This window comes from Muscardinus avellanarius (assembly GCF_963383645.1).
Source record: "Muscardinus avellanarius genome assembly, chromosome: X".
Lineage (NCBI taxonomy): Eukaryota > Metazoa > Chordata > Mammalia > Rodentia > Gliridae > Muscardinus > Muscardinus avellanarius.
The window spans coordinates 51240902-51265928 of record NC_137792.1 but is presented as its reverse complement, the minus strand read 5'-3'; the positions used below and the strand labels follow the sequence as shown (position 1 = coordinate 51265928).

General features: G+C 44.2%; 1 protein-coding gene across 1 annotated transcript in view; it reads right to left on the bottom strand.

Moving 5' to 3' along the window:
- BCAP31 (B cell receptor associated protein 31) overlaps nt 1–25022 on the bottom strand; it is a gene marked incomplete at both ends in the record, with an annotated part of 42121 nt that extends 17099 nt beyond the window's left edge. The window contains 3 exons of the mRNA XM_080718583.1: nt 13013–13160; nt 21076–21176; nt 24931–25022. Of these exons, the coding sequence (XP_080574709.1) occupies nt 13013–13160; nt 21076–21176; nt 24931–25022 (341 nt within the window). The remainder of the gene's footprint in view (nt 1–13012; nt 13161–21075; nt 21177–24930) is intronic.
- Between the last annotated feature and the right edge of the window lie 5 nt (nt 25023–25027).

The window sequence follows — 25027 nt, the reverse complement described above, 5'->3', positions numbered from 1 at the left end:
CAGTACAAAAAGCTTCCACCAACCCAAAAGAACCTGGCATCTTGAGCTGGGCATGGTAGTGCACACTTGTAATATTGAGAGGCTGAGACAGGAGGATTGCAGATTTGCAGCCAGCTTCAACTACTTAGTGAGGCCCTCTGCAACTTAGACCCTGTTTCAAAATGAAAGAATGAAGATAGGACTGGGGGTGTAGCTCTGAGGTAGAACACACCTTGGTTCAATCCCCAGTACCCCCCCCACACACACACACAAGAACCTGGCATCTGAACTATAGCTGGGATCTAGGCTTGCGCTCTAGGTTTGGCTGACTCTCTTGGACACCCTTTTCCATTTACAAAAGCCTAATACAATGGCATTAGAGTCCTTACTGGTTTCAACTAGAACTAAAATAAATTATACAAGAGCACATGCATGCATGCACACGCGCGCACACACACACATACACACAGATGAGGATACTGAGGGCAAGAGGGACAGGTTCCTTATCCAAAGCCACATAGCTGCTAACATAGGCATGGGAATGCAAGGCTCCTGGCTTCTGATTCCTATGCCACTGCCCTACCCAGTACAGACACATTGACCATATGTCTGTGCTCCACGACTTCTGGGCATCCCTCTGCCCTGACTCCAACAATGTGCTAAGGGCTACTCTCATGCTTATCTCCCAACTACGATATTTTATTTGCCTTTTTGTGGGAATAAGTCTTATGTACAGTAACACTCCAATATTTGCTAAGACCCCACAAAACAATTCTCCTAGCATAGCCAAACTTAACCCATCAAAGAGACAGAAAGACAGACATTGCTCTCCAGCCTCCACATGGGTAGTGCACATGGCTAACAAAATTGGGTCCTTTGAACAAGAATAGTGGACTTATCTGGAGGGGCACACATGTGAGAACACAAAGAACAAAAGCAAGAGATTAGCCTATTTATTTACTATTTAGCCAGGACTGATAGCATGTGTTGAAAGATATGAGAGGCATGCTTCAGAGAAAAAAAGTCTTCAAAAACACAAAAGAAGCCAGGCGTGGTGGCGCATGCTTGTAATCCCAGCATTTGAGAGGCTGAGACAGGACTGTGGCTTGGGACAGCTTCAGCTACTACTTAGTGAGGCCCTTTGCAATTTAGTGAGACTCTGTTTCAAAATAAAGAATAAAAAATAGGGCTGAGGGTAGAGGGTATAGCTTTGAGGTAGAATGCCCCTGGGTTCCATCCCCAGTACTGCAAAAAAAAAAAAAAGAAAAAAAGAAAAAAGAAAAAAAATATAAAAATATAAAAATAAATTGAACCACAAAGGATTGCTGGATGTGGTGGCAACATGCTTGTAATCCCAGTACTTGGGAGGCTGAGACAGGAAGATTGTAGATTCGAGGACAGTCTTACGACAGTCTTACCAAGTAGTGAAACTTTCATCAACCTAGTGGAACCCTGTTTCAAAACAGAAATAAGGTAGGGATGTGGGTATAGCTCTGAGGTAGAAAGTCCCTAGGCTCAATCCCCAACAACACACACACACACACACACACACACACACACACACACACACACACACAAGGATACTGAGGGCAAGAGGGACAGGTTCCTTATCCAAAGCCACATAGCTGCTAACATAGGCATGGGAATGCAAGGCTCCTGGCTTCTGATTCCTATGCCACTGCCCTACCCAGTACAGACACCTTGACCATAATAATAAAGGTGTGTGCTGTCCTCTGTGCTCCACGACTTCTGGGCATCCCTCTGCCCTGACTCCAACAATGTGCTAAGGGCTACTCTCATGCTTATCTCCCAACTACGATATTTTATTTGCCTTTTTGTGGGAATAAGTCTTATGTACAGTAACACTCCAATATTTGCTAAGACCCCACAAAACAATTCTCCTAGCATAGCCAAACTTAACCCATCAAAGAGACAGAAAGACAGACATTGCTCTCCAGCCTCCACATGGGTAGTGCACATGGCTAACAAAATTGGGTCCTTTGAACAAGAATAGTGGACTTATCTGGAGGGGCACATATGTGAGAACACAAAGAACAAAAGCAAGAGATTAGCCTATTTATTTACTATTTAGCCAGGACTGACAGCATTTGTTGAAAGATATGAGAGGCATGCTTCAGAGAAAAAGGTCTTCAAAAACACAAAAAAAGCCAGGCGTGGTGGCGCATGCTTGTAATCCCAGCATTTGGGAGGCTGAGACAGGATTGTGGCTCGGGACAGCCTCAGCTACTACTTAATGAGGCCCTTTACCACTTAGTGAGACCCTGCTTCCAAATAAAGAATAAAAAAATAGGGCTGAGGGTAGAGGGTATAGCTTTGAGGTAGAATGCCCCTGGGTTCCATCCCCAGTACCGCAAAAAAAAAAAAAAATATATATATATAATGAATCACAAAGGATAGCTATGCTTTGTAATCCCAATACTTGGGAGGCTGAGACAGGAGGATTGTAGATTCGAGGACAGTCTTACCAAGTAGTGAAACTTTCATCAACCTAGTGGAACCCTGTTTCAAAACAGAAATAAGATAGGGCTGTGGGTATAGCTCTGAGGAAGAATATTCCTAGGCTCAATCCCCAGCAACACACACACACACACACACACACATGCCCGCATCAGAATGAGTTCAGGGCCAGACAGATTGTAGCCCAGGCAGTGAAACCCCGCAATGCAGCCTGGTAGCATAGTGAGGTGACCTATAGAGTAATGGACATAGGGAACTGCAAGCACAGCACGACATAAGCTTTACTGAAGTGTGCCTGATCACCAAGCTCATTCAAATGCAAGCACCAGAGGCTATGCTCCCACAAAGTCCAGGGCCTGCTGAGGCTGCTGGCTGGGTACAGACAACATTTGGGGAAATAAGGGGGGAGGACACCAGGAAGACAGCAGCCCTTTCCAATGATTAGACAGAAAGGAAAAGGGGGACATAATATAGAAAAGGCAGGCTAAAAAACAGCGGTCAGACACTGGACTTTTTTTGTGTGTGTGTGTGTGGTACTGGCATGGAACTCAAGGGCATTCTACCTCCTAGCTCCATCCCCAGCCCTATTTTTTATTCTTTATTTTCAAACAGGGTCTCACTGAGTTGCAAAGGGCCTCACTAAGTAGCTGAGGCTGGCTTCGAACCTACAAGATCCTCCTGTCTCAGCCTCCCAAATGCTGGGATTACAAGCATGCACCACTATGCCCAGCTTGACACTGACTTTTTATTAAGTTTTTTTTCTTGGTACTGAGGATGAAACCTAGGGGTGGTCTACTTCTGAGCTATACCTCCAGTTCTATTTTATATTTGAAAACAGAGTCTAAGTTCCTGAGGCTAGTGTTGAACCTGCAATCCCCCTGTCTCAGCCTCCCATATACTGAGATTATAAGCATGTGCCACCACACCCAACTGACACTTGAGTTTTTAAAAGTAAAAATTTCAGCCTGGTGTGGTGGTGCATGCTTGTAATGGGAAGGCTGAAACAGGAGGACCAGGGTTCACGGCCAGCCTCAGCTACTTAGTGAGGTGAGACACTGCAACTTAGTGAGACACTGTTTCAAAATAAAAAATTTAAAAATGGGGCTAGGGATGTAGCTCAGTGGTAGAATGCCCCTGGGTTCAATGCCCAGTACCACAAATAAATAAATAAATGAATTAATTAATGTAAAAATTTCAGCAGGGCAGTGGCACGCTCCTGTACTTTCAGCTACAGGAGGATCACCTGAGTGATTTTTTTTCTTGATTTCAAGACCAGTTTGAGCAACATAGCAAAATTCTGTGTAAAAATAAAAAAAAAAAACAATAGCCAGGCATGGTGGTGCACACTTGTAATCCCAGTATTTGGGAGGCTGAGACAGGAGGATCACAGGTTCACAGCCAGCCTCAGCTACTTAGTGAGGCTCTCTTTTAAAATAAATAATAAAAAATAGGGCTAGGGGTATAGTTCAAAGGTAAAATGTCCCTGGGTTCATCCCCACTTCCACCAATAAAATAAAATAAACCAGGCATGGTGGCGCATATTTGTAATCCGATCACTCAGGAGGTTGAGACAGGAGGATCACGATTCTCAGACAGCCTCAGCTACTTAGCAAGACCCTTTGCAACTAGTGAGATTCTGTTTCAAAGTAAAGAATAAAAAGCCAGGCGTGGTGGCTCATGCTTATAATCCCAGGATTCAGGAGGCTGAGACCGGAGAATCATGGTTGGAGGACAGCCTCAGGTACTTAGTGAGGCACTCTGTAACTTACTGAGACTTAGACCCTGTTTCAAAAAATAAAGAATAAAAGTAGGGCAGGGGCTGTAGCTCGGAGGTCGAATGCCCCTGGGTTCCATCCCCAGACCCGCAAATAAATAAATAAATAAATAGATAAATAAATAATAGGGCTGGGGGTGTAGCTCGGAGGTAGACTGCCCCTAGGTTCTATCCCCAGTACAGAAAAAAAATTATAGTAATAATTTTAACCTAGTTCACAGATCTGAGCACAGAACTGGCAAAAACAATGATGTTCCCCTCCAAAACAGAACACTACACAGCTATTAAGAATGAGAGCAGTCTGCATGAGCCATTTGGAAAATCATCAAGATACATGGTTGGATACAAAATTCTAGTCAAAAGCAGGGTAAAATGAACAAACATGGCACTTGTATACAAGCTGGGTATGGTGGCGCACACTTGTAATCCCAGTACTTGGGAGGCTGCAGACAGTAGAATCACACAGGTTTGAAGCTAGCCTCAGCTACTTAGTGAGGCTCTCAGCAACTTAGTGAAACCCTGTTTCCAAATAATGTATAAAATAGGTCTGGGAGTGTGGCCCAAAGGTAGAAAAGCTCCTGGGTTCCAGTACCTCAAACCCCCAGTACAAAAAAAAGTGTTATACACATGTAAAAATAATTTAAAAGTTCAGAAACATCTATTTTTTAAAAAATTCACTATTATTACCTGTAGCTATCTCTGAGACTAGGACTACAGGGGAACTCACCTGATATTTCATTATTACTTGAAACAAGTTTGAGGAGAGACTTTATGACCAGGTATAACTTTTGTAATTGCAAAAAAATAACAATGACTTTGTTTCTTTAGGCATTTCCTGTAAGTCAATTATGAATTGCATATATATAAGATGTGGACAAGAACAGTGGGGATAAGACCACACAAAAACAGAAATTCCAGCTGGGTGCACTGACATACACCTCTAGTCCTACCTACTCAGGAGTATGAAGCAAGAAGATCACTTGAGCCCAGAAGTTCAAGGGAGTTCCATAGGTGACATAGCCAACATCATAATATCCAACCCTTAGACTAGTAGAAGGGAGTATGTATTTCTGGCAAAGTTCAAGAAATTACTAAATAAAATCACTTGTGGGCAATAGGTGAACCTACAACCTTCCCTGAGATCATCTTGCCCTTTTCTAAGATGTCACATAAGCCCAAGCCACAGGAGGGTGCTACAGACACAGCAAGGAACTTGACATGTAGCCCACAGTGTTGCTGCAGCTAAGATGGGGAGGGAAGACACATGTGTGGCTGCTTGAACAATCTGAAGAAGTCAAATCAGCCTTTCATTTTATATAATATCAGAGCTAGGTGTGGTGGTACAAACCTATAATCCTAGTACAGATTACTAGGAGGCTGAGAAAGGAGGATCACGGGTTTGTAGCCAGCCTCAGCAATTTATTGAGGTCCCCTGCAACTTAGTGATACCCTGTTTCAGAAATAAAAATAAGGGGCTTAGCTCAGAGGTAGAATGCCCCTGGGTTCAGTCCCAGTACCAAACAAACAAACAAACAAACAGGGCATTAGAGAAGCCAGGTGTGGTGTCACGTGCTTGTAATCCCAGTACTTAAGAGGCTGAGAAAGGAGGATCGCAGGTTTGCAACTAGCCTCAGCTAGTGAGGCCCTCTACAACTTAGTGAGATCCTGTTTCAATATAAAGAATAAAAAAATAGGGCTAGGGGTGTAGCTTGGAAATAGAATGCCCCTGAGTTCAATCCCCAGTAGTGTGGGGGGAAAAAAGGCTGTTAGGGGCTGGGCGTGGTGGTGCACACTTGTAATCCCAATACTTGGGATAGTGAGACAGGAGGATCACAAGTTCAAGGCCAGCCTCAGTTACTTAGTGAGGCCCTTGCAACTTAATGAGCCCTGTTTCAAAATAAAAAAATAAAATGGGGACAAGGGGTGTAGCTTGGAGGTAGAATGCCCCTGAGTTCAATCCCCAGTTCTGCAACAACAAAAAAGGCTATTAGGTGAAACCTCACCTGCAAAGGTAACAGCAAAGTGGGCTAGGCCAACAACACAATAGACAAGGGATCAGGACCAGAACAGCAGATTTCGAACAATGTACTCAAACCAAACTCCATTCTCCCACCTCTGTGCATTGCTTGAGGAATACTGTATAATATAAATGAGGACTGCCTTATTTGACCTACTCACTTGAGTTAGAAAATTTCAAAATGTTCTGCACCCTTATTTTGACTGTATTATCTGATGCTTTGCATTTGTCAAAAAACTCATAGATATAGCTAAGTGGTAAAGTGCTTGCCTAGCATGAGCAAGGCCCTGGGTTGGATCCCCAGCACTGAATAAAAAATAAATCATAGAATTGTATGCTACAAATAGTGATTTTTACTGTCATGTTCCACTGACATTTCAGGCCATGATGGACCACATATATGGAGGTCCCCTACAGTAAACACACAGCTGAAAAAGAAAACTACGAAAGAAAAAGAAGAATGCCCAAGAAAATTCAGTGAAGTATTTAGCAGAAGCTTTTGCAGACTTCAACAAGCTTCTTAAAAAGTTTGAAAACATGGAGCTAAAGGTGTAAGCTCAGTGGTAGAGCACTTGCCTAGCACACTGAAGCCCTGAGTTCCCATCCCCAGCACTAAAAAAGTTTGAAAACATGAACCCCCACCCCAAGAGGCTTTCATTTATAGAGAGGAATAAGTGGAGTATGGTGGTGCAAACCTGTAGTTCCAGTTACTTAGAAGGCAAAACAGGATTGCAGGTTTGAGGCCAGCCTCAGCAAATAGTGAGATCATGTTTCAAAATACAAAATAAAACAGGGCTTGGGGGTGTAGCTCAGAAGTAGCAAATCCCTGTGGTTCAATTCCCATTACCACACACACAAAGTCTGGAATACTCATGGTGAGTAATCTGCTTATAAATAAATCTATGATGAAAAAATAAAACATCATGCCAGATTTAATGGTACACACCTATAATTCCAGTTCTTGGGAGGCTGAGACACAAAAATCACAGGTTCATTGCCAATCCTCAGTAACTTAGTGAGATTTTTTTTCAAAATACAAAATAAAACAGAGCTAGCCAGGCATGGTGGTGCACATTTGTAATCCCAGTACTTGAGAGGCTGAAACAGGAGGATCATGGGTTTGAGGACAGCCTCGGCTACTTAGTGAGGCTCTTTACAACTTAGTAAGATCCTGTTATTTTTCCTTCCTTCCTTCCTTTTTTTGGTGGTACTGGGATTCCTGGAAACCCTTCTACCTCTGGGCTATACTCCCAGACCTATTTTATAGTTTTCTTTGGAAACAGAGTCTCTTAAGCCAGCAAGGCTGGCTTCGAACCTGTGCGATCCTCCTGTCTCTGCCTCCCAAGCACAAGGATTACAAGCTTCCACCACCAAGCCCGCCACCACACCCGGCTAAGATCCTGTTTTAAAACCACGAGCTTGTAATCCCGCGCTTGTAATCCTGTGCTTGGGAGGCGGAGACAGGAGGATGGCCAGGTTCAAAGCCAGCTGTGCTGGCTTAAGAGACCGTTTCCAAATAAAAAAAAAGTATAAAAATAGGTCTGGGAGTGTAAAGCCCGAAAGTAGAAGGGTTTCCAGGAACCCCAATACCACCAAAAAAAAAAAAAAAAAAAAAGAAAAAAGAATAGTACCAGGCATGGTGGCGCACACACGCTTGTAATCCCAGCATTTGGGAGGCTGAGACCGAAGCATCGCTGACAGCCTCAGCTACTTAGTGAGGCCCTCTGCAACTTAGTGAGACCCTGTTTCAAATATAAAGAATAAAAAATATGACAGAGGGTGTAGCTCGGAGGTCAAATGCCCCTGGTTCCCGAGAGAGAGAGAGAGAGAGAGAGAGAGAGAGAGAGAGAGAGAAAGGAGAGAGGAGAGAGAGAGAAAGAAAGAAAAGCAAGAGAGAAGCAAGAGAGAAATAGTAATGGAGGGAGGGAGGGAAAAGCCGGGGGTGGTGGCATCTGCTTGTAAACCCAGCATTTGGGAGGCTGAGACAGGAGGATTGCAGATTCCTGGACAGCCTCAGCTACTTAGTGAGGCCCCCTTTGCAACTCAGTGAGACCCTGTTTCAAAATAAAAAATAGGGCTGCGGGTATACCTCGAAGTAGAATGCCCCTAGGTTCCATCCTCGGTACCACAATAAATAAGTAAATAAATAAAATAAAAATAAAGACCCGGGCGTGGTAGCGCATGCTTGTAATCCCCACACTTAGGAGGCGGAGACAGGAGGATCACGCAGGTTCGTAGCCAGCCTTGCTGGCTTAGGAGACCCGGTTTCCAAATAAAAAAATATAAAAAATAGGTCTGAGAGTGTAGCCTAGAGGTAGAAGGGTTTTCAGGAACCCCAGTACCACCAAAAAATAAAATAAATAAATAAAAATAATAAAAAATAGGGCTGGGGGGTGTAGCTCAGAAATGGAATGCCCCTGGGTTCCATCCCCAATGCCACAAAAAAATTAAAATAAAACAGGGCTGAGGGTATAGCTTGGAAGTAGAATACCCCCAGGTCCCATCCCCAGTACCACAAGATTAAAAAAAATGAAACATCAAGCAAATCACCATGGACATATTTTTAAAAGTGACACTTCCTCGAGAAGACCACCAAGAATATCCTTCAGGAGGCATTCCAGAAGGTTACATCATATGACAGTTCCAGGCATGTTACCATCCCTGAAGACCTTCAGTGGGACAAGATGTAAAAGGTGAAAGATAGTGATACTGATGATGCAGACCTGGTATAGCCTAGGCTGTAGGCTGATTTATGTGTTTGTCTATTCTTAACAAAAAGTAAAATAATTTTAAAAAGGGAAAAGCTTGTAAACTAAGAATATAAAGAAACACTCCTGCACAGCATACAGTAGTTTGTGGTTTACCCCATGTTATTACAAAAAGTTTTAAAAGGCTAAAATTAAGATGTTTATGAAGCCCAGCATGGTGGCGCACACTTGTAATCCCAGCATTTGGGAGGCAGAGACAGGAGGATCGCAGTTCACGGACAGCCTCAGCTACTCAGTGAGGCCCTTTGGGACTCAAGTGAGACCCTGTTTCAAAATAAAAAATAAAAATAGGGCTGGAAGTGTAGCTCAAAGTAGAATGCCCCTGGGTTCCATCCCCAGTACCAACACACAAAAAGTTACATTAAGCTAAGGTTAATTTATTGTTTAAAAAAGTATTTTTTGTGGTACTGGAGATTGTACCCAGGGGTATTCTACCATAGGGCTACATCCCCAGCCCTTTTTAAATTTTGAAAAAGGTCTAAGTTACTGCACTTAATGGCCTCAAACATGTGATACTCCTGTCTCAGCCTCCCAAGGACTGGGAGTACAGGCATGTGCCACCAGGCCTAGCAAGGAAAATATTTTTTTTATAAATTTAGTGCAGGCAAAGCGTGCAGTATTTATAAAGTCTACAGTAGTGTACAATATCTTTAGACCTTCAGATTTACTCACATACTCATTCACAAGCTAACCCAGAACAACTACCAGTCCTTCCAGCTCCATTTGTGATTAAATGTCCCACACAGGTTTACCAGTCGTTATTTTTTTTTTTACCTTTTCTAATCAACATTATGTTCCTGGGGTTTTGTTTCTTAGTTTGCAGTGCTGAGATTCCAAGGAACCCTGAGCCTCACATGTGAGACAAGCACTCTATCACTGAGCTACACCCCAGCACTGTACCTTTTCTACGTTTAAACACACAAATACTTACCCTTGTGTTATGGTTGTCTATATTATTCCATACTATACATGCTATACACATTCGTAACCTAGGAGCAATAGGCTATCCCACTTATCCTATGTGTGGGGTAGGAAGCATGCAAGTTATGTAAATATGCTCTATGATGTGACTGTGATGACACTGCCTAATGAATGACACATTTTCCAGAACATGGCCCAGTCATTAAGTGATGCATGAGTGTATCTCAATGTAAAAAAGACCAACTGCAACCCAACAGATACTAACACAGGGAACCACACTGGGCACATGCCTATTTTCCTGGTAGCTTGGCCACCACAAAGCCACAGAAGAGAGGTGACCACCAATCCCTGGAATGGTCAGATAGTACCTGTAGCATCCAACTTGGAGGTGCCCTTCTAGAAGCAAAACAGAATTAGGAGAATAAAGAGTCTAGAAGCTATAGTCTGTAGGAAGTACTATTGTATCTGTTACTGTTACGATGCTTCTGAAACAGTAATTTGTAGCTCGCTGCCAACTCTTAAAAGGTAGGACCCCCACTCCAAACACAGCCCTTTAGGTAGCAAAGTGACTGACAGCAAGCCTAGTAGGGTTGGCACTTCCCTCCTGGCTGCCTTGGCCTCTGCTGAGGGGCACTAATAGCCTATCAGCTTTTTATATTTATTTTGCAGTGCTGGGGATCTAAGCCTGCATAAGTAGGTGCTCTATCACTAAGCTATACATCCCAGCCCTCCCCCCATCAGGTTTTGCCACTAATTCATACTGAGCTACAAGGCCCACTCCCCATGTCTGAGTTCCTATTTAGCCCAGGCTTCCCTGCCCTTGATGAACCTACATACACATTTATAAAGAGCTCTCTCTCTATTAGAAACTCAAGTCTCAGCCTGGTGTGGTGGTGCACACTTATAATTCCAGCATTTGGGAAGCTGAGACAGGAAGATTGTGGTTTGCGGCCAGCCTCGGCTACTTAGTAAGGCCCTTGCAATTCAGTAAGATCCTGTTTCAAAATAAAGAATAAAAGCTGAGTGTGGTGGCGCATGCTTAAAATCCCAGCGCTTGGGAGGCTGAGACAGAAGGATCTCACAGGTTCGAAGCCAGCCTCAGCTACTGAGTGAGGCTCTCAGCAACTTAGTGAGACCCTGTTTCCAAATAAAGTATAAAATAGGTCTGGGAGTATAGCCCAGAGGTAGAAAAGCCCTTGCGTTCTGCCCTAAGTATCACACACACAAAAAAAGACTAAAAAGTAGGGCTGGGGGTGTAGCTCAGAGGTAGAATGCCCCTGGGTTCCATTCCCAGTACCACAAAAAAAAAGTCTCAAGCAATTGCAATCAACAAGCCCATCTAGACAGCTGAGGGGTCCGAGAGGTTGCTAAAATGGTAGAGACAAAAAATAAAAGTAATAATAATAAAGATGTTTGCCTTTTCCAGTTCCACACCCTACCCTTTCCAATTTGGATTCAGAGTCCAAGATCATTACCGAGGCTAATTCTTGAAAAGCTAAATTCTGGACAAGTAATCATAGAGGAAAGCAGGACATACCAGGGGATTAGAGGGCAAGAATCCCGTAGGCAGTCTTGAGTCTTTGACCACAAAACCAGGTAGAAAATTATCATCTGTGAGCCTGGCCTAAGAATCTAGTCACCTGATGCTAAGATCTAAAGGTCCCCAAAATTCATATGTTAAAATTTTCATGGTGTAAGCCGGACGTGGTGGCACACGCTTGTAATCCCCGCGCTTGGGAGGCTGAGACAGGAGGATCGCGCAGGTGTACCCAGAGGTAGAAGGGCTTCCAGGAAGCCCAGTACCACCAAAAAAAAAAAATTTTCATGGTGTAGGCTGGGCATGGGGCACACACTTGTAATCCCAGCATTTGGGAGGCTGAGAGAAGATCAAGGTTCATGGCTAGCCACAGCTACTTAGTGAGGCCCTCTGCAACTCAGTGAGACCCTGTTTCAAAATAAAAAATAGGGCTAGGGGTGTGGCTCAGAGGTAGAATGCCCCTAGGTTCCATCCCCAGTATTGAAAAAAAAAACACCTTTTATGACCAATTTAAGTGATATTATGAGGTAAGTTCTATTGGGAAGTGATTAAGACTTGAAGACCCTGCCCTCATAAATATTTTAGTGTCTAATAAAGGCTTAGAAGGAACCAGCTTAGACTTCTTTTGCCCTTCTGTCCTGTAAGGACAATGCTCTTCCCTTTCAGAAACTGCAGCAATAATGCACCATCTTAAAATTAAAGAGCAGTCCTCACCAAGCACCAAACCTACCAATACCTTGATCTTGAAATTCCCAGGCTCCAGAACTATGAGAAATAAGTTCCTGGTATTTATAACTTACCAAGTCTTGGGTATTTTACTATAGCAGCATAAACGGATTAAGGCACTTGGCTTCTTAGCCTTGAGCCACATAGCAGCAACAGCTTTCCAATTCATCTATCTTTAATCTGAGCTTCCATCTTCTCTGCCAGGCCTCGTCAAATCAAAACCTAACAGGTGCTTTCTATTGGTCTGGTCTTACACAACTAACCACTTTCTTGGCCCTGGTCAAAGTTCTCAATCTTGCAAACAAAACACCAGAAATACTCAGGTCACCATGGAGTACAACATGATATCAATACAGGTTTATACCTGGAAGGGCCTTGGGGAGCGGGCCAGTATGTCAGTCTCAACCCCTTCATGCCACTTCTGTCCACAGTACTCAGGTCAAGAGCCTTCCCTTACACAAAAGGCCCTTTAATCCATTATGAATTCAGCTCCATAGGTCTTCTTTCAGGGGAAAGGACCTTGTCATTTATTTCAATATACATGAAGACAGAGCACAAGATGGCAATATATTTTCCCTAGGGACCACAGAGTGAGTTAGGTTCTTATGGTAGTTGGTCAGCTCCCTCACACTCTTCATACTGCCTCTGTAGGTAAAAAGGCAATTGTGTGGTGGCCCAGACACAAAAAGGGCTAATGAGTCCAGGCTACAGACTGAGAAGTTGAAGCCACAGGAAGTGGCCAAGCCCATGCAGCTTTATGCCCCAGGCTAACTGAGGGTTCCATTCACAGCTCCTGGCCTCTCCCCACTTACAAAGACAGCAGCAAGGAAAAGCCAGCAATGTAGAGATTCCTCTGGGCACGGAAAAGCTTCATGTGGAAGTGTTCCATGGCCCCGGGATTGTTCTGCAGGTTCACCTTTTCTGTCACATCATCATACTTCTTAATCTCACGTACAGCATCTGAGGTAGAGCAGAGAGGAGAAAGAGATATTTAGCTACCAGTTGGGAAAGGGAAAAGGTAGCATGAGATGGGTCACCTAACTTCCCTCAAATTAATCTCCCCAGTTAATTCAATATACACACCCCTTGTGGGAGGCTTTAAAAAAGCTTTCTCCCTCAGACCTCCTCTCTAGATCTTCACCCATCAGTCCCTACCATGTTCGACCCAGACTATGAGCTTGCTCTACACTTTAGGATGTTAACTAAGGTAAAGGTATTGCTGGCAATGGGGCAACTCCCCTTACCCAGCCTGCTCTTTCTCTCAAGTCCTATTAGTGGAAATGCCTTCTTAGAAAGGGTGCGATGAGCCGGGCGTGGTGGCGCACGCTTGTAATCCCAGCATTCGGGAGGCTAAAACCGGAGGTTTGTGGTTCGCAGAGAGCCTCAGCTACTTAGTGAGGCCCTCTGCAACTTAGTGAGACCCTGTTTCAAAATAAATAAAAATAGAGCAGGGGTTGTGGCTCGGAGGTCAAATGCCCCTGGGTTCTATCCCCAGACCCAGAAAAAAAAAAAGAAGGGGTGAGATGTGCAGGGCGTGGTGGCACATGCATTCAGGAGGGTAAAAACGGAGGATCGCAGTTCGCAAACAGCCTCAGCTACTTAGTGAGGCCCTCTGCAACTTAGTGAGACCCTGCTTCAAAATAAAAGATTAAAAAATAGGGCAGGGGGTGTAGCTCGAATGAAGAATGCCCCTGGGTTCCACTCTCACACCCTCAAAAAAAAAAAAAAAAGAAGGGGTGAGATGTTTAGGAGTCAAGGGTTTCTCTTCTTAAGCTTTACAATGGGATTTAGTATGTTTTATTCTGACTAGAAAGGAATTTGTACTCATCAAAATTTTTACCTTGAATGTATATTTCTTTCCCAAATAAACCTGTCTATATTTCTGAAAGAAAACAGTTTAGTTAGGTGTGGTGGCACACACCTGTAAACCCAGTACTTGGGCTTAACAGGAGGATCTCAGGTTGGAGGTCAGCTTCAGCACCTTAGCAAGACGCTGTTTCAAAAAATAGGCCTGGGGGCCGGGCGTGGTGGAGGCGGAGACAGGAGGATCGCATGCAAGTTCGAAGCCAGTCGCGCTGGCTTAAGAGACCCTGTTTCCAAATAAAAAAATATTAAAAAAAATAAGGTATGGGAGTGTAGCCCAGAGGCAGAAGGGTTTCCAGGAACCCCAGTACCACCAAAATAAAAAAAGGCCTGGGGGCACAGCTTGGAATAGAATACGCCTGTATTCAATCCCTAGTACCACGAAAAAAAAGAAAGAAAAATGTTCAGTGGCACAAGCTTGTAATCTCAAGTTACTCAGGAGGCTAAGACAGGAGGCTAATAAGTTCAAGACCATCCTAGGCTGGGTGGTGATTGTAATCCTAGCATTCAGAAGGCTGAGACAGGAGGATTATGATTCACGGACAGCCTCAGCTACTTAGTGAAGCTCTCTGCAATTCAGTGAAACCCTGTTTCAAAATAAAGAATAAAAAATAGAGCTGGGGGGTAGCCAAGAAGTAGAATGCCCCTGGGTTCCATCCCTAGTACCACAAAAAAGAAAAATGCCATCCTAGGCAACTGAGACCCTGTTTCAAAATAAAAATAGTTGGTAGAATGTTTGCTCAGCACACAGTGTCCTGGGTTCAATTCCCAGTACCACACATACAAAAAAAAAGTTCAAATATATCCGAAATATGGAAAAGAAAATAATTTCCTAATCACCTCCAACACTGTATATTAAAGTATGTAGCCACCTGATCTAGTCTCTGCGTTAGTCATATCACCCGATGATATCTACTTTCTTTTTTTTTTAGTGGTACTGGAACCCAGGGGTCATTATACCTCCAAGCTACACCCCAGCCCTATTTTTTAGTCTTTTTTTTTTTTTGAAACAGGGTCTCACTAAGTTCCGAAGGGCCTCGCTAAGTAACCGAGGCTGTCAGCAAACAGCAATCTTTCTGTCTCAGCCTCCCCAATACTGGAATTACAAGCATGAGCCACCATGCCCAGCTTGATATCTACTTTCTAACACATATCTCTGAAAACTGTTTTTGTAGTACAAATTATTGAACCAGGGGCATTCTCCTCCAAACTACAACCCAGTACTATTTTACATTTTTCATTTTGAAACAGATTCTAATTTGCTGAAGACCTCACTAAGTTACTGAGGCTAACTACAAACTTGTGATACTCCTGTCTTAGCCTCCCAAGTACTGGGATTACAGGTGTGTATCACCACACCCCGCTACCAAACAAGCTCTTAATGCACCCCATGTGAGGAAGGCAGGGTATCTTTATCTGGAACTAGGGGTGTGGCTCTGGTAGAGTGCTTGACTAGCATGTGCAAGTCCCTGAATTCCATCTCCAGTATCATAATACACATACACAAAAAAAGTCACTGTCTGGGTATCATTTGGTTCTTAACTTTTGATTTGGGACTGTTTAGTTTTCAAGCTGATTGTACATTACAAAAATCTGTCTGCCTTTCCTATTGTTTTTGTGTTAAATCTGTGCCATGAAGTGAGCCTCTCAAATGCAGCCAGTAGAGATATAAAAGCATAAGTATAAATTTGTACAACATACCTACTAGAAAATATAAACACAGGTTCCAAGCCAGAAGTCAGCCTCTCTGGCTTAAGAGACCCTGTTTCCAAGTAAAAATATAAAAAAAATATAGGTCTGGGAGTGTAGCCTGGAGGTAGAAGGGTTTCCAGGAACCCCAGTACCACCAAAAAAAAAAAAAAAAGGCCAGGCATCGTGGCGCACGCTTGTAATCCCCATGCTTGGGAGCCTGAGTCAGGAGGATCACACAGGTTCGAAGCCAGCCTCAGCTACTTAGTGAGGCTCTCAGCAACTTAGTGAGACCCTGTTTCCAAATAAAATATAAAATAGGAAATAGTCTGGGAGTATAGCCCAGAGGTAGGAAGCCTCTGGGTTCCACTCCCAGTACCACCAAAAAAAAAAAAAAAAAAAAAAAAAGAAAGAAAGAAAGAAAGAATATAAAATGTGAGCTGGGCATGGTGGCACACACTTGTAATCCCAGTATTTGGGAGGCTGAGACAGGAGGATTGTGGCTTGCAGCCAGCCTCAGCTACTTAGTGAGGCCCTTTGCAACTCAGTGAGATCCTGTTTCAAAATAAAAAATAAAAATTAGGCTGGGGGTGTAGCTCAGAGTTAGAAGGCCCCTGGGTTCAACCCCAAATACTGCCAAAAAAAAAAAAAAGACAAGCACATGCTTGTGATCCCAGTACATGGGAGGCTGAGACAAGAGGATCACAGGTTCAAAGACAGTCTTGGCAACTTAGCAAGGCTCTCAGCAACCCAGTGAGACCTGTTTCCAAATAAGATCAGTCTGGAAGTATAGCTTGGAGGAAGAATGCCTCTGGGTTCAATCCCCAGTACCTAATAATAATGATAATGAGACTGTTGAAAAAAGACATCTAAAGTAAAATGGGAAAAGTACAATCCAAAAGGATGTGTAACTGGTCTGTGAGTGTAGGTCAGTGGTAGAGTGCTAACCTACCATGTGTGAGGACCCGGGTTCTATTCCTAGCATTGCAAAAGAAAAAAAAGTGTATATGATCCCGGCACTATAACTTGTTTTTGTTTTTTGTTTTTGTTTTTTGCAGTACTAGGGATGGAACCCAGGGGCATTCTACCTCCAAGCCATGCCCCCAGCCCTATTTTTTATTCTTTATTTTGAAATAGGGTCTCACTAAGCTGCAAAAGGCCTCACTAAGTAACTGAGGCTGTCCAGGAACTGCAATCCTCCTGTCTCAGCATCCCAAATGCTGGGATTACAAGTGTGCACCACCATTCCCTGACTTACTATAAATGTTTTAACATACAACAAAGTATTCAAGGTTGAGGCTGGAGGATTGCAGTTCACGGAGGATTGCAGTTTACGGACAGCCTCAGCTACTTAGTGAGGCCTGCAACTTAGTGAGACCCTGTTTCAAAATAAAGAATAAAACTTAGGGCAGGGGATGTAGCTCAGAGGTTGAATGCCCCTGGGTTCCATTCCCAGACCTGCAAAAAAAAAGTATTCATACAGGGCTTCTTTGGTTTCTGCATTTTTCAAAGTAACTTACTATTTTTGTAATCAGAAAAACAAGATTAAAAATGTTTCCTTACTCTTGTCACCTGCATCCAGGAATCCCACCATCCTAAGGATTGCCTTGGCGGAAAGATATGGGATATTGTGCACTAACAACCCAAGGCCTATAGCTGAACCCAGGTCCCCCAGCTCAGGCCACATCCCAGGTGTGTGGGCCCCCTCCCTCATCATCCCCACTCTTTTATTTAAGCCCCTCCAGTGATTGAGACTGGCCAGGGATATAGCTTTAGCTGGTCATGCCAATTACTTTTCACAAGTTTTGCTATTAACTAACCCTTCTATCTGCGGAAGATATGTAGACAACTCGATTCCTAAAAAAGACTGAAGGCAGTCAAGTGTGGTAGAACACGCCTGTAATCCCAGTACTTGGGAGACAAAGATAGGAAGATTACGGGTTTGTGGCCAGCCTCAGCAACTCAGTCATACCCTCTGCAACTTAGTGAGACCCTGTTTCAAAATAAAGAATAAAATATAGGGCTGGTGGTATAGCTCAGAGGTAGAATGCCCCTGGGGTCAATTCCCAGTACCACAAAAAATAAATAAAATAAAAAGAAGCTGGGCATGGTGGTACATGCTTGTAATCCCAGTACTTGCAAAGCTTAGACAGGAGGATTGCAGGTTTACAACCAGCCTCAGCTACTTAGTGAGGCCCTCTGCAATTTAGAGACACTGTTTCAAAATAAAGAATAAAAATAGGTCTAGGAGGGTAGCTCAGACATATAATGTCCTTGGGTTCAATTCCCAATTCCATAAAAAAAGAAATAAACAAAAAGGAAAGTCGGGTATGGTGGTGCATGTTTGTAATCCCAGCATCTGGGAGGCTGAGACCAGAGGATCACTGTTCAAGGACAGCCTCAGCTACTTAGTAAGGCCCTTTGCAACATAGTGAGACCCGGTTTCAAAATAAAGAATAAAAAATAGGTCTGGGGATGGTAGCTCGGAGATAGAATGCCCCTGGGGTCCATCCCTGGTACCACTAAACAAATAAAAAACAAAATAGGACTGGGGCTGTAGCTCAGAGGTAGGGTTCAATCCCCAGTACCAAAAACAACAAAATAAATAAGGCTTTGCCAACTAATGGGTTCTGCAAAGGGTCTCTCTGGCCCACTAAATTGCAGTGGGAAATAGTAACATCCTGTGGCTCTAGTTTGGGAAGGGGCAAGTCCCAAGGGATTAATTGCAGCATGGTCCCTCCCTTCCCCAATTCTTGTCCTCTCCCTAAACCAAAAGCAATCACATACAGTTCAAAATCTGTGCCCTGCCGGGCATGGTGGCGCACGCTTATAATCCCTGCGCTTGGGAGGCAGAGACAGGAGGATCGCGCTGGCTTAGGAGACCCTGTTTCCAAATAAAAATGTAAAAATAGGTCTGGGAGTGTAGCCCGGAGGTAGAAGGGCTTCCAGGAACCCCAGTACCACCAAAAAAAAAAAATCTGTGCCTTGGATTTTTATGAATCTCAGCTATGAGGATATACATATTCCTTCCAGGTTCCTGGCTCAGAGCTGCTCAGGGAGAGAATACTGATTCTGTTTCTTGGGACTTTACCAAATATTTAAAGAACAGTGGTGCCAGGCATGGTGGCACAGGCTTATGAACTCAGTAATTGGGAGGCTGAGACAAGAGGATCGCAGGTTCGTGGCCAGCCTCAGCTACTTAGTGAGGCCCTCTGCAACTTAGTGAGACCATGTTTTAAAAAAAAAATAAGCTGGGCATGGTAGCACACACTTATAATCCCAGTACTTGATAGGCTGAAACAAGAGGATCACAGGTTCGTGGCCAGCCTCAACAATTTATTGAGGCTCTCAGCAACTTAGTGAGACCCTGTTTCCAAATAAAAAATAAAATAGGACTGGAGGTGCAGCCCAAAGGTAGAAGGCCCCTGGGTTCTACCCTCAGTACCACAAAACAAGAGAATAAAATATATGGTGGGGGAGGGTGTAGCTTGGAGGTAGAATGCCCCTGGGTTCAATCCTTACTTCTGAAGAAAAACAAAACAACAACAACAAAAAAAACCCAGTGAAGTCCATGGGCAGTTAGCACCTACCACATGTGCCTGGGAACTGGCAGGCCACACCTGGTCTATTCAGAGGTGATCTTGCCTAAACAAATCCCATCATGCCCTGAAACATCAGGAAGGAGAAATACCCAATAGTACAGGTAGTGGGTGGGGCTATGCACAGTCCTATGATCCATGCCCCTCCCTGCAGTGTTTCTGCTGTATACTTGAATGAGGCACTCCACAAGAAGCAAGCATCATAGCTCTGAGGCAGGACTGCTCTACAGAGCAGAGCCAAGCAAATACTTTGGAGTCCAAGCAGGAGGGCATAGTAATCACTCACCAAAGCAAAACTACAAACATCTAATAGACAGATTAGAGCTTTCTTGTGTGTGTGTGTGGGGGGGGGGGTACTGAGGATACAACCCAGGGGCTTTCTACCTTCGGGCTACACTCCCAGACTTATTTTTTGTGTGGTACTGGGGGTGGACCTAGGGGCTTTTCTACCTCCGGGCTATACTCCCAGAACTATTTTATAATTTGGAAACAGGTTCTAACTAAGTTGCTGAGAGCCTAAGTAGCCGAGGCTGTCTTCAAACCTGTGCAATCCTCCTGTCTCAGCCTCCCAAGAGCGGGGATTACAAGAGCATGCCACCACACCCAGCCTTCCCAGACCTATTTTATATTTGATTTGGAAACAGAGTCTAAGTTTCTGAGAGCCTCACTAAGTAGCTGAGGCTAGCTTCGAACCTGCGCAATCCTCCTGTCTCAGCCTCCCAAATACTGGGATTACAAGCATGTGCCACTACGCCCAGCCAGATTAGAGCTTTCTTGACTCCTCTTGTTTTCCAACAGTCTCACCACCACCTTCTGGAAACATATTCCTCTTCCAACTTAACATCACCTGCCCTGACCCCAACCTTGAGCCTATCATCTTAACTTGTTTATATTTCTTTTTTTTTTTTTGGTGGTACTGGGGTTCCTGGAAGCCCTTCTACCTCCGGGCTACACTCCCAGACCTATTTTTACATTTTCATTTTGGAAACAGGGTCTCCTAAGCCAGCCGCGCGGCTGGCTTCGAACCTGCGCGATCCTCCTGTCTCTGCCTCCCAAGAGCGGGGATTACAAGCGTGCGCCACCACGCCCGGCTAACTTGTTTATATTTCAAGCCCCAGCAGAGATGCACCTCAGTGCAGTTTGTAGGACTACACAGCTGAAGGGCCCAGAAAAACCTTGTCTAGCCCAGATGAAGAGCTCTGGGATCTGGTCCCAAAAGGTTCTGCCAGATACGTGGGTCTTTCCCTTATACCATGGGACATGCAAGGTTCTCTTTCCCAACCAGGCTTTCTACTTGGTTGTGTTGTAGGTCCTGTTTCAAAAGCTTCAATGATGGAGGAGACCATGCTGCTACTTAAAATGACTGGTAAGCAACACTATTTAGATCAAAGTCATGAGTCAATTAGCTGCTCTTGGTCTAACTCCCAGAAATACCCAAAGAGTCCACCTTACAAACACAAGGTAGTCATCCTAAGGGCCCATAAAAGCCACCTGGTTTAAGCCCACACTCATTGCAGAGGCATCTCTCAAAATGAAGGCCCTGCTAGCAGTCATCAGCACCCTCTTCATAGATGAAGGGAGCCTCTTCCCCAAGAGAAAACATGGAATGCTTAATTACTCTGAGAAATCAGAGCTATTCTCTATACACCCAAAATAGAACAAGCCTTTGCAGCAGGAGCCATAGCACAATGCCTAGGTCAGGTGGCTGCCCCCAGCCCACTCACCAATGACCAGCAGCACAAGGATGACGATGAGAACTACAAAGAAGGTATTGCCATAGGACACAACCAACTCCACCAAACGGGACTTGAAAATCTTCTGCCATCTGTGAAAAAGAAGATGAAAAGCATAGGAAATGAAGAAAACGTGCATGAATCTGAGACCCAGGAATGAGCAGAATGAAAAGCCAGATTGACACTTTGCTCCAGTGGCCGAAGAGGCCACAGAAAGCCTCAGCTGCTTGTAATTCTCCAATTTGTGATGTCAGTTAATGAATGTTTAGTAAATAGATGCTCGCCTATATATAACAACACCCAGGGCTCGGTACAGTGGCACATGCCTGTAATCCCAGTACTTGGGAGGCTGAGATAGGAGGATCCCAGGTTTGAGGCCAGAGAGTAGCAACTTAGTGAGGCTGTTTCAAAATAAAAGACAAAACAGGGCTGGGAGCATAGCCTGGAGGCAGAACACCCCTGTACCAATAAAAAACAAAAACATCCACAATATCAATCTTGTTTTATTTGGGGGGGTCACTGAAGATGGAAACCAGGGCCATTCCACCTCCGAGTTACATTCCCAGCCCTATTTTTTATCCTTTATTTTGATATTATTTTATCCTTTACTTTTTAGCTTTTATTTTGTATCCTAATTTGCAGAAGGCCTAAGTAGCTGAGGCTGGCCTCAAACCTGTGATCCTCCTGTCTCAGCTTCCCAAGTACTGGGATTACAAGTGTGTGTGTGCCATCTCCTGCTGCAAATACCAATCTTTTTTCTTTTCCTTTGGCAGTACTGGGGATGGAACCCAGGGGCATCCTACCTCTGAGCTACACTCCCAGCCCTATTTTTTATTCTTTATTTGAAAACAGGGTCCGAGTTGCAAAGGACCTCACTAAGTAGTAGCTGAGGCTGTCTGCGAACCATGATCCTCCTGTCTCAGCCTCCTGAATGTTGGGGTTAAAAGCGTGCGCCACCACGCCTGGCTCAATACCAATCTTAAAACACTAGCAATCTCGCCGGCCGTGGTGGCTCAAGCTTGTAATCCCCGTGCTTGGGAGGCAGAGACAGGAGGATCGCGCAGGTTCGAAGCCAGCCGTGCTGGCTTAAGAGACCCTGTTTCCAAAAATAAAAAAATAAAAAAGGTCTGGGAGTGTAGCCCGAAGGTAGGAGGACCCCCAGGAACCCCAGTACCACCAAAAAAAAATATCACTAGCAATCTCTAGTTAGGGGAAATTTACTTTCACTATACTCTTCTTTGTAGTATTGTCTTCCTACACCTTGGTTTAAATAAACTTCACCACCCTGGATTACTGAGCTATATACTCAAACCATTTTTAGTTTTGTAGTACAGGAGATTCAACTCAGAAGCATTCTACTTCTGAGCTATAGCCCCAGCCCTTTTTATTTTGAAACTGGGTCTTGCTAGGTTGCTCAGAGTCTAAGGTGCTGAGGCTGGCTTTGAGCCTGTGATCTTCCTACCTCAGCCTCCCAAGTACTGGGATTATAGCCATGTGTCACCATGCCCAGCTTCCTTTTTGTTTTTAGTGTGTGGGGGTGGGGGGTACTGGGGATTGAACCCATGAGCATTTTACCTCCAAGCTAGACTCCCAGACCCCCCAGCACTGTTTTTGCTTTGTAGTGCTCAGGATTGAGCTCAGAGGCATTCTACCTCTGAGGTACATCCCCAGCCCTATTTTATTACTTGGAAACAGGGTCTCACTGGAATTTTGAGTGCCTCACTATGTTGCAGAGACTGGCCTCAAATCTGTGATCTTCCAAGTACTGGGATTACAGGTGTGTGCCACCACCCCTAGCTCACACTAGATTATTACCAGACCACCCTCCCATTATTTCCATCCATACTTTAGAATGTGGTTCTAAAGGAAGAACCTTCAAAAGTGTTTACATATTAAAATCAGCAAGGTACCCTCAATATCAAAGGCAGAGTTTGAAAGCTCAATTTTTACATTTTCTTAAAATACTTTAAAACTGGGGGCCCTGAGCCGGGCGTGGTGATGCACGCTTGTAATCCCCGCTCTTGGGAAGCTGAGACAGGATTGCGAAGGTGCAAAGCCAGCCTTAGCTACTTAGTGAGGCTCTCAGCAACTTAGTGAGACCGTTTCCAAATAAAATATAAAAATAGATCTGAAAGTATAGCCTGGAGGTAGAAAACCTCTGGGTTCCATCCCCAGTACCACAAAAAAAAAAATTGGGGGCCCTGGTCAGGCATCGTGATGGAGCATGCCTGTAATCCCAGTGGTTGGGATTATAAGTATAAGACTTAGGGTTTGTGGCCAGCCTCAATAACTTAGTGAGACCATTTCAAAACTAAAAAATAAAGTACGGTTGGGAGTATACCTCAGAGGTAGAATGCCTCTGGATTCAATCTCCAATATCACAAAACAGAAAAAGAACTGGAGGCCCAACAAAGCTCTGATTTGGCATTTGGTTTCTAAGTGTCTTAAGTCTTATTCTATCAGTTCCCCCTTCCTCCTCTCATGTTGTATGTGGGGGAGGGGTGCTGGGAATTATATACATGGTCCCACACATGTTAAGCAAATTCTCTACCACTGAGCTACAGTCCCAGTCCTTTTTGAGACAGGGTCTAAGTTGCTCCAGCTGGTCTCAAACGTGTGATCCTCCTGACTCACCTTCATGTACTGCCACATTTGGCTTCTTTCTGTTTTATTTTCTTTTCTAATTTATTTTGTAGAAACAAAGTTGTTTGTCCTATAAAGCTTCCCAGATTGCAGCTCCATGGGGCCCTCTGTTCCTGCATTTTCTCTCAAATGAATGCATAGTTTTTTGGAAAATAATACTCTTTGGGTAGTGTTGCATTTTCTCTATGGCATCACATCAAGGGCCTGTACTTTCATTTAAAAAGTTTTAAAACTATATGTGGACCTGGACACAGCAGCACAAACCCATAATCCTCATACTTGGGAGGTTAAGATAGAAGGATTGCAGGTTTGAGGCTAGCTCTGGCAACTAAGCAAGACCCTGTTTCAAAGGTAAAAAGCTAGAGCCGGGCATGGTGGTGCACACTTGTAATCCCAGCATTCAGGAGGCCGAGACCGGAGGATCACAGTTCGCAAACAGCTTCAGCTACTTAGTGAGGCCCTCTGCAACTCAGTGAGACCCGGTTTCAAAATAAAGAATAAAAAACAGGGAAGGGGGTGTAGCTCGGAGGTCGAATGCCCCTGGGTTCCATCCCCAGACCTGCCAAAAAAAAAAAAAGTGGTTCAACCACCAGTACTACGTGTATGTATGTTGAGCGTGTGTGTGACCTAATCTTATTTATAACATTCTAAGTAGGGATAATGTATTCATGTATTGTGTATAATTAAAAATTAACTTCTAATTAACTTTTAACGGGTCCTCTGTTCATTAAAAGAGAATATGGCTTCATCTTTCATAGGCTGAGTAATGCTAATGAGGCTACTACGCAATGTCAGTGAGGCTAGTTAGGAGGACAGAAGTCAGCAAATCAGCAACAATGTGACCCAGTGGTGCAAGCCTTCTGGATCCAACGCAGCCACCCCCACCCCCGCCCCTGGCGCCCAAGGGTAGGCAGGAGGGCATCCTTTTCCAAACTTGAGATAGATCTTCCTTTTGAGGCATTCTGAAGACTAGAAGACAGGGTACAAAGGAAAAGAATTCAGCAAGATGTGACAAAGCAAAACGGTGTGCAGGGTTAGCAATAAAAAAACATACCCCTGCCACCCCCATCCCAAACAGGTTTTACCTGTTCCCATCTGGCCCCATTTCCAGGGTCCACCAACTCTGCACACACATGCACAAGCTACAGGGCTAGATGGCAGGCACCCTCCTGCTTGCTTGCCTGCTTGCTCCATAGGCCCTACCTTTTAGGAGAAATGAAGGGAATGCAGAGAAGCAACACAGCAAAGACCTCTGCATAGAGGAAGGTGGCCACTGCAGTCCACTGCAGACTCATCCTGT